Source organism: Lepisma saccharinum, chromosome 4 (genome assembly GCF_977018435.1).
Source record: "Lepisma saccharinum chromosome 4, izLepSacc3.1, whole genome shotgun sequence".
In the NCBI taxonomy this organism is placed as follows: domain Eukaryota; kingdom Metazoa; phylum Arthropoda; class Insecta; order Zygentoma; family Lepismatidae; genus Lepisma; species Lepisma saccharinum.
The window spans coordinates 28,133,111-28,147,330 of NC_139232.1; the positions used below are offsets into that span (position 1 = coordinate 28,133,111).

Below are 14,220 nucleotides of genomic sequence, written 5' to 3' on the forward strand. Positions count from 1 at the left end.
CTAATATATTATATAATTTATCTCTTTTGACCGAATCATATGCTTTTTTGAAATCAATGAATAGCTGATGCACATTTTGATTATATTCCCACTTTTTTTTTCAAGTGTCTGTCTAATGTGAAAAATTTGATCCGTTGTTGATCTGTTACGTTTAAATCCAAATTGATAATCACCTATAATTTCATTAGCATATGAGGTTAGTCTTGTTAAAAGAATGTTAGATAATATTATATATGTTGTTGAGAGTAGAGAAATTTTAAAGAGCTGTAAAATCAAAACAGTTTCAGACACAGTTCAAAGATTTCAGGGGTTTTTATTCAACCATAAGTAAAGGGTGTACACCAAGTTTCATCGAAATGTGAGATGGTAGGTGACAAAATCTTTGTCTTTTGTGTTGATTTGATGTGGAATGGCTTGTTCATGTGCTTTGTGTAGTTTAGCATGACGAACCTCTGGTTGTTGTGCTAGGTTTTCCACAACCAGGTTACGCTTCTCATCCATAACTCCTCAATTTTCTCACAAAGGTGAGTGGACACCAACCCCATACATTGGCCGAAATCTCAAAAGAGTAGTAGTTATACTCCCCCTAGAAGACTTGAACTAGCATGTGTCACATAGCCCAAGCCCAAATCTTGACACATTAGACCACATGCTCACAGTGCGGGACAATAATACTGTTTATAAATTGTTAATTACGTACAACATTATTTTCAGCATTGAATATTATACTAGGTGTCCCAGAAATAATTGAGGGGTTACAAAAATTTATCACAAGTAAACTATTGAACTTACGTTGATGAAACCTGTTCAGAACGATCGAGGAATGCAAACAATTTGTGTGTGTGTGTTTTGTTAAGCTGAGAGTTCACATCTCTGCCGCTAGGCAACACTCAAAGCACTCACAGAGTTATGGTCCCCAAGATAACCGGACCTTACACTATGTGACTTCTTTTTGTGAGGTTTCAACAAAGACAAGGTATTCGCCCCATGCCACATGATATCACAGACCTAAGGAAGCATATCCTCACAGCGATAGACACTATTGACAGGCCCATGTTCATGTGACTACCATGTCGATGTGTGCCCTGTTAACTGTGGTGCACACATTGAACATTTGTGTCAAGAAAAACTGTTTGCGGTCCTTGTTCATTCTGGACTGGTTTCATTAAGTACATTCAATACTTTACTGGCAATAAATTTTTGTAACAACTCAATTTTTTCAGAAACAGCCGGTACTAGATATGCGTACTGTCAAATAAGCCAGTATCCATTACATATGAAGCGTTCTTTATTTGTATAAGCTAATCAATAAATACTACATATATTAAGTGACTCACATGACTTGATGACTGTTATAGTTTGCTTTCCAGTAGAAATACACAAACATGGCTTTCATAATTAACATGCAAATGGTTGCCACGTGGAGTCATTCATGCACAATTAATGGTTTACCTGCAGGTGCCGAACGGAAGATGGCTGCTGGTCACAAGCCGAAATGGGAGTGATGTGACGAACTGGGATGCTGCTGAATGAATTACTTCCAGACTCTAGCAGCAGCACTTTCAACTGGGTGAGGAACGGATAACACAAATACAGAACTTCGTTGTCAATCACATCAAGTGCATCGGTCACAGAGGCACAATTCTCTATCCTAGGCTCCTCCTCTGTAGAATCTTGCCGATCTGGTTTCGATGGTGATTTATGGCACAGCGTATCACATATATTTCCATCGAAAGCTTGAACCTCAGGAGAAAAAGGGCTATCTCTTCTGGTCAACATGGCTTCAGAACCATCAGTGCGTTTCACAGAAGTTGGAGATAGTTTGGAATATAACATGTAAAACAACTCATCTGGGAAATTTGCAAGTTCAAAGAGCCAACCTAAAGAAATTCTCAAGAAAAATACTGAGAATGGAGGCAAATAGACCTTGAGACAAGTCACATTTTCATCATGTTTTCTAAACACAAGGATATTTTGGTAAATATATATCAACAAGATGAACACAGACTCATAATATGGAAGATGCACAGATACAGAATCAATCATTGACAAATATTCCACAATCCATGGAAGTGTAAGAATTAACTTCCTCTTCTCCACCGATTCTCTGATGTACTTGCATATATCCAAGGATGGGGATACCTGGATGCAGTAAAAAAAAAAGTAAATGCTTTAATAAGAAACAGTTATCATATATTCAAATTACAATATTTATTTCATAGATCAACAAACAACAATGAATGTAAATATGTTAATATGTCTTTCTTCTTGAAAATGGTAAACCCGCTTCAATATGGAATATCTTCCAAGTAAGCATCTTTAAGTGTTCCTGAACTGCACTTTCATCATATTTAGAACACACACATGAATACATTAGGCATAGACTGGCATGAAATGTTTGTTGATATTGACAAAGAACATACCAACATAAGATTCACCAAAGTTCAAACTTTTTAAAAAGTTTTTTTTTTTTCAGGAATTATCTGGTTGGTACCTTTGACTACCTTTGTCCGCCTCTTGAAAAATGCCTAGCGAGGATACCTCCTAAACCTGAAATGTCTACACAGGTAAAAATTGAACAATAACCACCCACCCAAGCATAGAAATTCCCTGCACAACAGGTGTTACTCACTTCTATTGTGGATCAAGGATTCTTCTGCTTTTTCTTTCAAAATAGCAGTATTTCTGTATGATATTTTATAACTCTGAAAATCATAAGTGCTCACTTAAAAAAATGCAAAGGACTGGACAATCGCTAGAAAGAGTAAAACAAATTTTGATATATTGCAGATTGAACTTTCTTCTGAAAATTTATGAAGAAAATCTGGTTAGGATCTATAATAAAAGGGAGAAATCTGGTCAAATACTGTTGTACAAAATAATGGATTACCTGTAAGCAGTGCTTGTTTTCTGGGAAGGAATGTTCCGCTACTCTTCAAGTTGGTTTGTTATTGTTTTTGTATTCATCACAACAAATACTCAAAATATTGTGGTATGTTCAATAAATGATTGTGCATGTGCATGCATGTATGCAGTCACACACACATTATTTTGTTAAAATTAAATGTTATTAGTTTTATTCTCACCTACACAAATGTACTGGTACTGCATGCCCTTGCATATCACCAGATATGTTCTCTTCATAAGTATCTACCTTTATCTGATACTCAGAGTAGGAGTTACTTCATATGTAATTGCATTTTTTTAAAATTTCATTTACTGTCTTTCCTTGGTCAGTGTTGTGCAAGAATTGACCATATCTTTCTTTCAATTTTCTTTCCTACTTTAGAAATATTAAAATAAAAACGTAATTCAATACAAATGATTTACAATAATATTCTGAACTATACATACTTTAATTGCTGATCTACTACTTCCTTTGAAAATAAGAACATCTAATTGATCTCATAATAATCAATATCACCACTGCATACATACTTACTTTTTTAAATCACACTAACCAAGTTGACACCATTTTCCACCAATAAAATACCCTAATCAACCAACCTGTAGGTACCTATCTTGTTTATATCTACATGCAGATCTGGCAACATGGCACTTGGTTGCCATGACAACGGTGTTGCCATTTGCTATTGAAAAGTTATCACAAACAACCTTAAAATTGGGATTACTCTGTATTTGATTCACAACATACTGAAGAAACACTGTTCTATGAGTAGCTTGTACTCACCTTGCTGCGCACTGCACACTGCAATGCAATGATATTGTCAGACTCTTTTGCGGAAGACTGGTACGGCAGGAAAATTATAAAACCAAGAAATTTAGCCAGTAGTCTAAGTGTTAAAATGCATGTTAAAAATTCTTGTCTGGTGTCCTCATCTACTTTATTATCTGCAAAGAAAATATAAAAAGTATATGTTGCCGCATGTCAATTGAAGACAAAGCAAAAATCCAACTTGTTTTTCTTTTCTTACTTTCTTTAACATTATTATTAAAAGCAATGTTAATAGATCAGAAGTATTGCCGATATATGTGAATGTTTTAACCCTTCGTGGGCACGTGAGAAAAGTTATGTCGATGGTCCCGCATCGTGACAGAGACCGGGTTTTTAAAATATGTTAAATTAATGGATTAAAATGCCAAATCCTCAATTGTTACGATTAGATCTTTTCTTTCAATAAATAATATGACATTCTATAAAATTATAAAAATTGAAATTCCATGACATTATAAAAAGACACTCTTTGTTAGTCAGGCATGGAATGGAAGTCTGAATACTGAGTAAAATCCAGGTATGCCTGTAGTCACGCATGGACTCCGTCAGCAAGGGTTTCACCGAACACTCCCTAGCGGCTCAAAGATCTTGCTTAATAAAATCGTGGTGTCCAAAAATATGGTTAGGAACTCAGCTAAATAGAGGGAGGGTGTTGACGAAACAATCATTGATAAATAATAACGTAAAAACCACACACACACCGAACTAGAGACTGTGTGTGACCAATGCAGGGTTAATATAATCAGGATATGCTATCTTCCAAAGTCATTGACCAGTGGTGGGAACCCCAACAAACCTGCAATTTTACCACAAATCTGAAGTGCTAATAAACTACTCCATGGAACACCGGATTTGGTGAGCTTAACACATTTCTAGTAAACTTACAGGTCTGTCATAGGTTTGATCCCCACCACCGGCAAAAGGAAATAAATTTGTTCACCTAAAGGCGAGAGAAAAGTGCTCACTCGAAATAAGCATAGTTAAAGGAACTACACAATGGATAATGTCCAATTAACACTACATGGTCCATAACATTTACATAATTGTAACGTAAGAATTCCCCCTGTGCCCAAAGTGCAGCACGGAAGTCCTTGGGAACTGTCTTCTGGGTGACGCAAGATGTTATTCATGTTGATATTTTGGAAAAAGGGGATCACAAGTATGTCCAGCATTACTGCATGTTGATGAAAGATCCCTACTGGATCCTATTCATAAGAATATTGCATTCTTCTCCTTGACAATGCCCAGCCCCACACAGCCAATAAGACAGCAAGACAGCACCAACTTGACTGAAATGCACTGGGAGGTTTTGTCCCATGCCCCTTACAGTCCAGATTTACCTCCTAGATTTTATAATTTGGTTGGACCCTTAAAATGCATCTGAGAGAGAAGAAATTAAAGACAGATTAAGCACTGAAAAAATATGTCCTGCAGTGGCTACAACAGCAGACTACTTTTTCCTATGCCAGGGATCAGGAAACTTCCACAATTATGGCCTGGCTGAGTACTGTCAAAACTTATGTAAGTTGGTGCTTGTCGGATTCTCCATTTCCTCTGGAACCTTGAACAATCCTGTATCATGTGATATACTTCATATATTTTAATTTTTATTATGCAATTTAGCTGTTTCCTACCTAGCAAAGTTCCATGTTAAGGGTGGGTGAAATGCATGCTACTTATTCAATTAACAATTTCTATACAGTCAATTTCACCAAGGGCCCTTCCATTCCCCCCTTTGGGCAAAGTTGTTATTACACTAAACTGCACTAATTTTGGTTCCATAGCAAGACTGTCTGGCCAAAAAAAATTGTTTATTTCTCCAATCGTTCAATAGCACACTACAAAAACATGGAAAACATTTTACTTTTGATTTTACTTGAAAAATACTCTGAAATTCAAACAGAATTGCATTTCTTTGTCACTTCACATCACAAGCATGTTTATGATGGCCTACTGGCAACCATAAGGAAATCAGCATCAAATGCCAGTTAGTAGTGGCCATACTGACATGAAATCGCGACTCATTTATCACAATTGTGCACGTTTTAGAGTACATTATGGAGGTTCTTAATGCTGTCCCAGTATAAAATAATACAAAATATATGGAAGAGAGAAGCAATATTAACCAAAATTTAAATCCAAATAATTATGCTATGACAGAATGTAGAAGTTGGAAAATAATTAAGGAAAGTGCTGGTACATAGAGGGAACAATATCACATCTGTATTAGTATTTTTGTTATGAGTGATAAGATGAAATTGATGAAGGGTCACTCACGAAAGAACACGTGTGTTCAGGCTGGGACTCAAACCTGGTAATTCCAGTGGCAAGATCGAAAGTCAACCACTTAACACATAGGGCCATTGAGCATGCATGGTGTCTCCAGCAATCTTTACTAATTTAGATGAAACTGAGATTTTTGGTTAATCAACAAATGCAAACTTCAGGGCAAACCTTACTGTGCTGGTTGCAAGTTTAGCACTGGCAATTATTTTTATTACTGTTTCCAATAGACATCCCGAAATAAAACAAAGGAAAAAGAGGCAACATACCAACACACAACATATTAATTATTTCCAGAAAAAATGGGAATAATTGTAACAGGTCACATTACATGGCTATTAATCAAAATGTTGATATATTGTTAAATTTTATTAAAAGGACATTCCTTTAGCTTCAAAACAAGCGCAACATTACATTTTGGCAACCAATGAAACAAATGTTATGATTATTTCTTGTTTGGCTTGCATTCTGAATTATGCCATTTCTTCAAAGCTGGCAACCATGCTGCTTGAAGGCTGTCAATCATATAGCTCTAAAAATTTGCAGCTAAGCTTTACATCAAATTTCTCACCAACCAATGTAATAAAATTTGGAGGGTGTCTGTTTGAAAGTACATATTTCTGTATGATTTGGAATTACCCTAATGAATTATACATTTACGCTCATAAATAGCAAAACTGGCAGAATTTCACACTATTACAGGTTATTTTTAGAAATATTGGATCAGTAAAATTATGAGCAATTTTATTCGTAAAATGATGTGTTTATATCATTTTATCTTGTGAGGGCCAGACAGATGTAACTCCAATTTATTACATTTACAGCAGAAAGGAAACAATGTATTCTTAGGAATATCACCAGCTAAATACAGTATTGATGTCCATCTGCATTGACTTTGCAGCAGAGCTGATCAAAGTTTGACATGTGTGGATTTTGAATACACTTCAAGATTTACACAAACATTTTACTAATGTTGATACTTCACACCACTCCAGTGTCATATACTTTGCTTTGGAACAAGACACATTAACCTGTAAGGAACATGATATCAACAACTCATATCTGGGGAAAAGTGGAGATTCAACAAAACAGCATTCAGCAGACGATTTGTCAGACTCTAAAAAAGACAGTAAATTGGAGATACTTCAATATTACTGCAAATGGAGCTCTTCAGAGGAGTTACATTCCTCTGGTTCTCAAACGAGTTGATGGTAATAGTTTTATTATTTATAAACAAGAACTTCTTACCTGCTTCTTCTACTTCCGATGGAGAAAATTCTGTTTCATTAAGCTCTATGAGCTTGGATATCAAGCTATCCTTCAGATGATCATTAAATTTTGGATTTGAAGCATGAAGGATAAAGTCTCTGAAGAATTCTTGGTAGCCAGGGAACGTTGGAAACGAAGAGCCACTTCCAATCTTTAAAGGGGTCACAAGTCTCTCTTGGAGTTTCTGTAACTTTTTTGGATCTACGTGCTTCAGGGATTTTAAAACACACAAGTTCTCCAGTTCGCTACTGTTCTGAATCTGAACAGAGTCTCCTTTACACATATTGATCAGCTGCGACTGAAACAACCTTGCAAAATGAACATAGTTTACTGCACTGGTGTGCAAATTTAAAAGACACTGAACTTTACTGCTTAGTGTTTGCCCAAAGGTGAATCCAGGAGACATGTGATTGGCCTCCCACAAACGGATGATTTCGTAGAACATGTCTCGTTGCTTTCTAAATACATGGAACCCTTGTTCGCACGGGAAATTCGGTTTATTGTCTGTATCTGCCTGGAATGAAACACCGCTAACCGAAGATTTGAACATGAGAGATCTCTTCATGCCACTGTTGCTTTCAAGAACCGTTAACAAAAAATGCTGCAACTCTGGAACGAACGTGCTTATTCTATTATTTTCACTGAGAATCCTGATACTTGCAATATCTAACAACTGTAAAATATGACTCTGTTTGTTCAGAACCGAGGTAGAAAAATATACACAATTGTGAACCGTATCTAGATACAGATTGTCCTTCTCACTGCATTCCTCCAACAACAATTCCGGAGAAATACTCTCCTGCACAACAAGTAACTGGATGAGGAAATACAGCTCACTCATTGTATTTAAAACAATATTACACTCCATTAAATGGTTGTAAATGGCTGATAAAATATCCAACTTTTGTTTCAAGGTCACTTCTGACAAGCTTGGTAACACATACTCTACAGAGCATAAGGAAGTCCTTGAAGACATTTTCTGTGGTGTACCTGGAGGTGAGTTCATGCATGAAATACTTCTGCTAGAGTTGATTTCGGCCCACAACCCACGCTGCTTTTCTTTTTCCTGCCGAAGCAGCCTCCGTTCTTCTTCTAAATTTTTGCTGCTGATCTCTGCAACTTCTTGGAATTTTGGGCATGGAACGAAAGCTCTTGACACGGCTCCGAAATTTGGTTCTTTCCCTTCGCTATTCTGATTTTCACTATTACCATTTCTTACTAATCGTGTAGGGTTGATTCTTCGTTTTTGCTTTTTGGCCTGATTATTGGCTGCACTAATATCAGGAAAAGTGCTCTTATCTTCAATATTTGGTGTACACAACTGTTCTTGCATCAACACATTGCCAGAGTCTGTAGCTTGTCTCAAAGCTTTCTTCTTATTGTTCCTTTTATCTTGGACTATAAAATCAGCCAACTTAATACTATGAGGGCTTCTGAAATCCACATAAAATGGACTTCTCTTTTTACTTTCTTTATTTTCAACACCATTACAGAATGTTTGCTGCTTTGTATTTTTAGTTCTAAATGCACCACTTGTACCTTCCGACACTTGAAGAACTGAACTTGGGGAAAGAGAGTATGAGGTTCTTTTCACAAATGAATTACTGTTCGCATCTTGTTCATTGCCTAAATTTTCAGCATCAACAGAAGATGCTCTCCTAGTTCTATTTGATGCAATATTAGAGCCAATTTCAGTCCTACAAGAATTTTTAGTGCCATTGTCTGTTGGATCAGGTTTGGAATTGATACTATCACTGCTTTCTACATCGGGTGTTGGTGGAAACAGCTGCAATTTTCTTGCATTTCTGGCACTCTGCTGTGAACTTTGGCAATCCCTAGCTTGTTGATTGAGTGTATTATATTTTACATCTGTTTCTTTGGATTGTCTCAAATGTTTGGAGGGAGAATGGCCGATACTTGAAGAATGAGTCAATATCCTAGAAAAAAAAGAAGTATCCTATTAGCAACACTACCATTTGCACTCAGATAATGGAGGCAGGATTTTATGTTGTCCTGCATTCAATCTTCATGTTCCCAATACAGAAAAATGTTATAAAATTTCCCCAGGTTTTACACATACCTGCATTTTAGGTTCTTTTTTCACTTTGGTCCCCTGAAAAATATAAATATTGAGTATCTGCTGTTATCTTTTATTTATACAGTTTCAGTTTCTTTGTTCACACTGAACAAAGAACAAATTTAAAATTCAGTAATTTCAGTGATCAATATGATTGGCCAGGGTAGATAAATATCATGATTTTTATTTTAAAAAATAATTTTTGATGATCTTTTACTTAAATTGGATTTTTAAATTTAAATAATTTAAAAAAACATGCTAAAATTGCTTGCATGTTCTTTGGCACCATATGTATAGATACAGTACATCTTATTTGAAGAAATATTTTTGTTAATTGGCTCTGTAAAATATTTGAACAGTTTGATTAAAGCAAATAAAAAAAATATACGTATTTAAATATTCAATTTTCTGCTTCTAATACCGTAGATATGAAAATATGTTAAAAGCACTAAAACACACACAAACAGCACGATAAAAAACACTTTAGCAGTTCTTCCGATTCCATCTCGGAAACATCATCAGGGCTGGTCGACAGGCGACAGAAAGGGACACGGTTGAAGTTCTGCTGGCGCTACTTACTGTGTCTGCAGGAAGATGTCATTGTGGTCTTGCAGTGTTGGTAAGTACTTTTATGTATGGATTGTTGGCTGGGGGAGATGGATTTTTAAGTTTTACTGTGTTGTACCATGATAAATAAAGATTTCCACATAAATTGTCATAATGTATCAATAGTCATAATCGGATACCATTTGTACCAGGCCTATCCACCAAACTCCGATGCATCCAAGAAAAACGGAACTACAGAATAGCATACAAACCCGGTAAGTCCATAGGCCAAATCCTAGCAAGCTTCAAACCTTACAACAAAGATCCATTAACAAATTCCGGTATCTACAGTATCAAATGTGAATGCAACCGAAAATACATAGGACAATGCAAACGACCCATCAAAGACCGATTTGCAGACCACGTAGGATACATTCACAGGAAAGAAAGTTCTTCTGGTTTGTCCAAACATATTATAGAAACCAACCACCAACTTCCACAGGATTGTATTTCCTTCCTGGCACAGGTGAAAGGCAAAATACAACGGGATTTTAAGGAAGGTGTACACATGATCAAAAAGACAAATAATCTTAATGACAATTTATGTGGAAATCTTATTTTTTATTTATCATGGTACAACACAGTAAAACTTAAAAATCCATCTCCCCCAGCCAACAATCCAAACATACAAGTACTTACCAACACTGCAAGACCGCAATGACATCTTCCTTCAGACACAGTGAGTAGCGCCAGCAGAACTTTAACCACGTCCCTTTCTGTCGCCCCTTGACAAGCCCTGACGAAGATTCCGATATGGAATCGAAAGCTCGGAAGAACTGCTAAAGTGTTTTTTTTTATCGTGTTGTTTGTGTTTTTTTAGTGTTTTTAACAAATATGTTGCCAGCATGTGATGTAAGTAGTTTTCTACTGTCATTCTGTATGTACTACATGTAACTTGAAATACTTATTTTTTCTTTGTAGCTTAATGATAATGGTATTATTTACAGTTTAACATGATTAGTATTTTGTACATTATTCTACAGAAAATTATTCTTATTTTTACCTATACAAAATTATTGACTTTTAAATCAAGAGGAAATTTAAGTGTATGAGCTTCACACCATCAGTACATATATTTTGTTTCCTTTCTTAGAGTCTAATAAACACTATTCAATGATTATGAGATTAATGTACTATAAACAAAAATGAGTGTAATCTCTACAAACTTTTTATGTACATTATTCTATAAATTATTTTTTATTATTTAACCCATAATGGAATATTATTAGAATAATTAAATCAAGAAGACTTAGGTGGGCAGGCCATGTGGCCTGAATGGAGAGGAAAGAGGAGTTTACAGGATTCTTGTTGGGAAACCTGATGGTAAGAGACCTGTAGGAAGGCCAAGACGAAGATGGAGGGACAACTTTGAGATGGACCTAAGGGAAATCGGTGGGGATGGAAAAGATTATATAGAACTTGCTCAAGATAGGGAAAGATGGAAGGCCTGGGTTGCTGCAGCCATGAACCTTCGGGTTTAAGAAGGCTAGAGAGTTAGTTAGTTAACCCGTAATGGGCGTGGCAAGGTCTCTGGGACTTGCAGCCTAGAACAACGCTCTCGTTCTGTGAAACAATAGTGTGAACTTCCCTCCCCTTTTCGGTAGCTTCATATCTTGGAATATCACATAACACCCCTGGTGCCACTTCACTCTCTGCATTATAGTTTCAGAGCAATAGACACTTGTGAGTCCCATGCACCACATGACACCCTTTGTGCAAGTCCTTTGGCATGGAACCTGGTGCGAGAATCAGAGTTGACGATCCATTTTTAAGTGGAAATATTGTTGTTACACTTGAATAAGTTAGAAGCGGGAGTGAATTATCAGATCTGGAGTCTAATAAAAGTGATGATGAAGCACTCATTTCCACTGACTATCGCTACAATCAATGAGCTCTTCCCCCTCATTTTGACATTGTGCAGAAATGTTTTTGTGTGATTTTGTTTTCTTTGGGTAACTGCATGTATGTTCTTGATAATAGAACAATTAAATCATTTTTTTGTATCTTTCAGTCATATGACAATGTGTTTACTGAGCCATTTATGAATATGTGTCAAATTTGTGTAGCCGTAGATAAATTGAGTTATATGACTGGCAATAATGGAAACAGTGGATAAACGTTTATCATAAGTAAATAAAGAAGGTGAAATAATCTGTGAAAAAGTTCAATAACTCATGGAAACAGTTAAATCAAGTTAGTGGTCCAAGGGACCTTTTGTGTCCCAAGCGTCTCGATTGAGATACACAAATGTAACCCTCACGGTCCCAAGCATCTCGATTGAGATGCTGTGTCAAGGTTGTAGTTTTTACGTTATAACTTTTCTATTTTTGGCTAGAATTTCGAGGGTTTTTATATTTTATATATATATATATATATATATATATATATATATATATATATATATATTATATACTGTTCCTAACACATGTATTTAACAGAAATGTTTATTGCACCTTTTTTTTCTTCATGAAAATGGAGGGGAAAATGTGGGAAAAGGGACTTCTCTTTTGCATCTCGTTTCAAGGGAAAATGTTTGCCGACAAAGGAAGACGAGCTTTGTTGTTCTAAAGCAATGCTTTTCACTCCCGCCTGGTAACTGCATTCGAAGGAAGCTTGTTTATCAGTATCCAATGCCAAAATGAAAGTTTTCCGTGAGGGCGCAAGCAGGGGGTGGGGGAGGGGGAAGACTGGTTGTTGAATCTGTGTTGTGAGAATGGAATTTCGAAGCGCGCTGAAGGAAACCTTTGTTTTTTAGCACATGTGTCCACAAGTTGCAACACGGGTTACCCTGCATTGTCTAAAAATAGAATTTCAAGCAGCTGCAAGAATTGGCTTTCATTTTTCACTGCATTCTAGCTTTTCGTCCATGAATGTTGTGTGTAGGTGTCATTTTGAGCCCAAGTGCAAGGACATTTTTTGGGTGGTGACAATTTTTTAAAATTATTTTGGGGGGGTTTTCTCCCTTCCCCCTACATATATATGCCAAATTTGCATAAATTTTGCATTTTGACATTCTTTTTTTTTGGGGGGGAAACAATTTTTTTAAGAAAAGTATTGAGGGGATTTCCCAACTTTTCCCCGCCATATGTACGCCGAATGTGAATAAATTATATATTGTCTGAATCTGTGATTCATTCTGCATACAACGGTATATCTTTCATATCTCTAGGGCATTTAGTTTCTGAGCTATAGCCATTTCAATGTAACTCTGCAGTTCGCTCAATTCTGAAGCATGAGGCAGTGGTGTACAATCCTTTCGTTTCAGGGGTACAACTCGCGTAATATTGGTCATATGACAAAAATGAAAATATTTTTCTGTTTCTTACGTGCCAGTGATAATTTCTATGTGCATTTTGAACTTTTTATATCCTTTTTTTCGGGGGGGGGGGCGGGGGATAAACCCCATTCTTTTAAAAAAGTATTTTTCAGGGGATTTCCCCCTTTCCCACTCCATATGTACGCCAAATGTGCATAAATAATATATCATCTGAATCTGTGATTCATTCTGTGTACAACGGTATAACGTTCATATCTCCAGGGCAAATAGTCTCTGAGCTAAAGCCATTTCAAGGTACCACTGCATTTTGAAGCTTGAATCAGTGGCGTGCTGACAATTCCATTTGGGGGTACAACTCAAGTTACATTGGTCATATGATAATAATGCAAATATTTATGTGTTCCTTACATGTCAGCGATCATTTCCATGTGCATGTCGACACTGTCATGTATTTTTTTCTTGGGGGGGGGGGGGAGGGAGGACCCCATTTCCCCCCAAAGTTTTGGAATTTTGAGAGTTAGCTCCCTCCCCGCCACATATACGTCAAATTTGCTTAAATTTCATATAGTCTGAATCTCTGGTTCATTCCGTGTACAACGGTATATCACTCATCTCTCTAGGGCAATTAGCCTCCGATCTACACTCATTTAATTGAAACTCTGCATTTTGCTCAAAATCGGCTTGGGTCCAAGGGGGTTACATGTGAAAATGGCCTTGGGACCCAAAAGGTTAATCTCTATATTCAAGATAACAATTACCGGCACCCGTGGCGGAGTGGTTATGAATTCGCACTACGATGCCAGGGGTCCCGGGTTCGAATCCTCGGCTGGGCATGGATGTTGATTGATTGATTGATTTGGTTTATTTTACTTCGCATTTTGTGCCTCTAGGCTAATTTGCGAAGATGGGGATGAGTGATGAAATGATGAAATTGATGAATGGACATTCACAAACAACCAAGCCCGACCGGGA

At 36.6% G+C, this 14,220-nt stretch overlaps 1 protein-coding gene across 1 annotated transcript in view; it reads right to left on the reverse strand.

The window, feature by feature from the left end:
- The window catches only part of dlt (codanin-1 like protein dlt), a 123,349-nt gene that overhangs the window by 74,320 nt on the left and 34,809 nt on the right, over positions 1-14,220 (reverse strand). The window contains exons 3-5 of the mRNA XM_083120371.1: positions 7,268-9,225; positions 3,692-3,852; positions 1,453-2,142 (exon numbers count right to left, since the gene is read on the reverse strand). Coding sequence (XP_082976497.1) covers positions 1,453-2,142; positions 3,692-3,852; positions 7,268-9,225 — 2,809 coding nt within the window. The remainder of the gene's footprint in view (positions 1-1,452; positions 2,143-3,691; positions 3,853-7,267; positions 9,226-14,220) is intronic.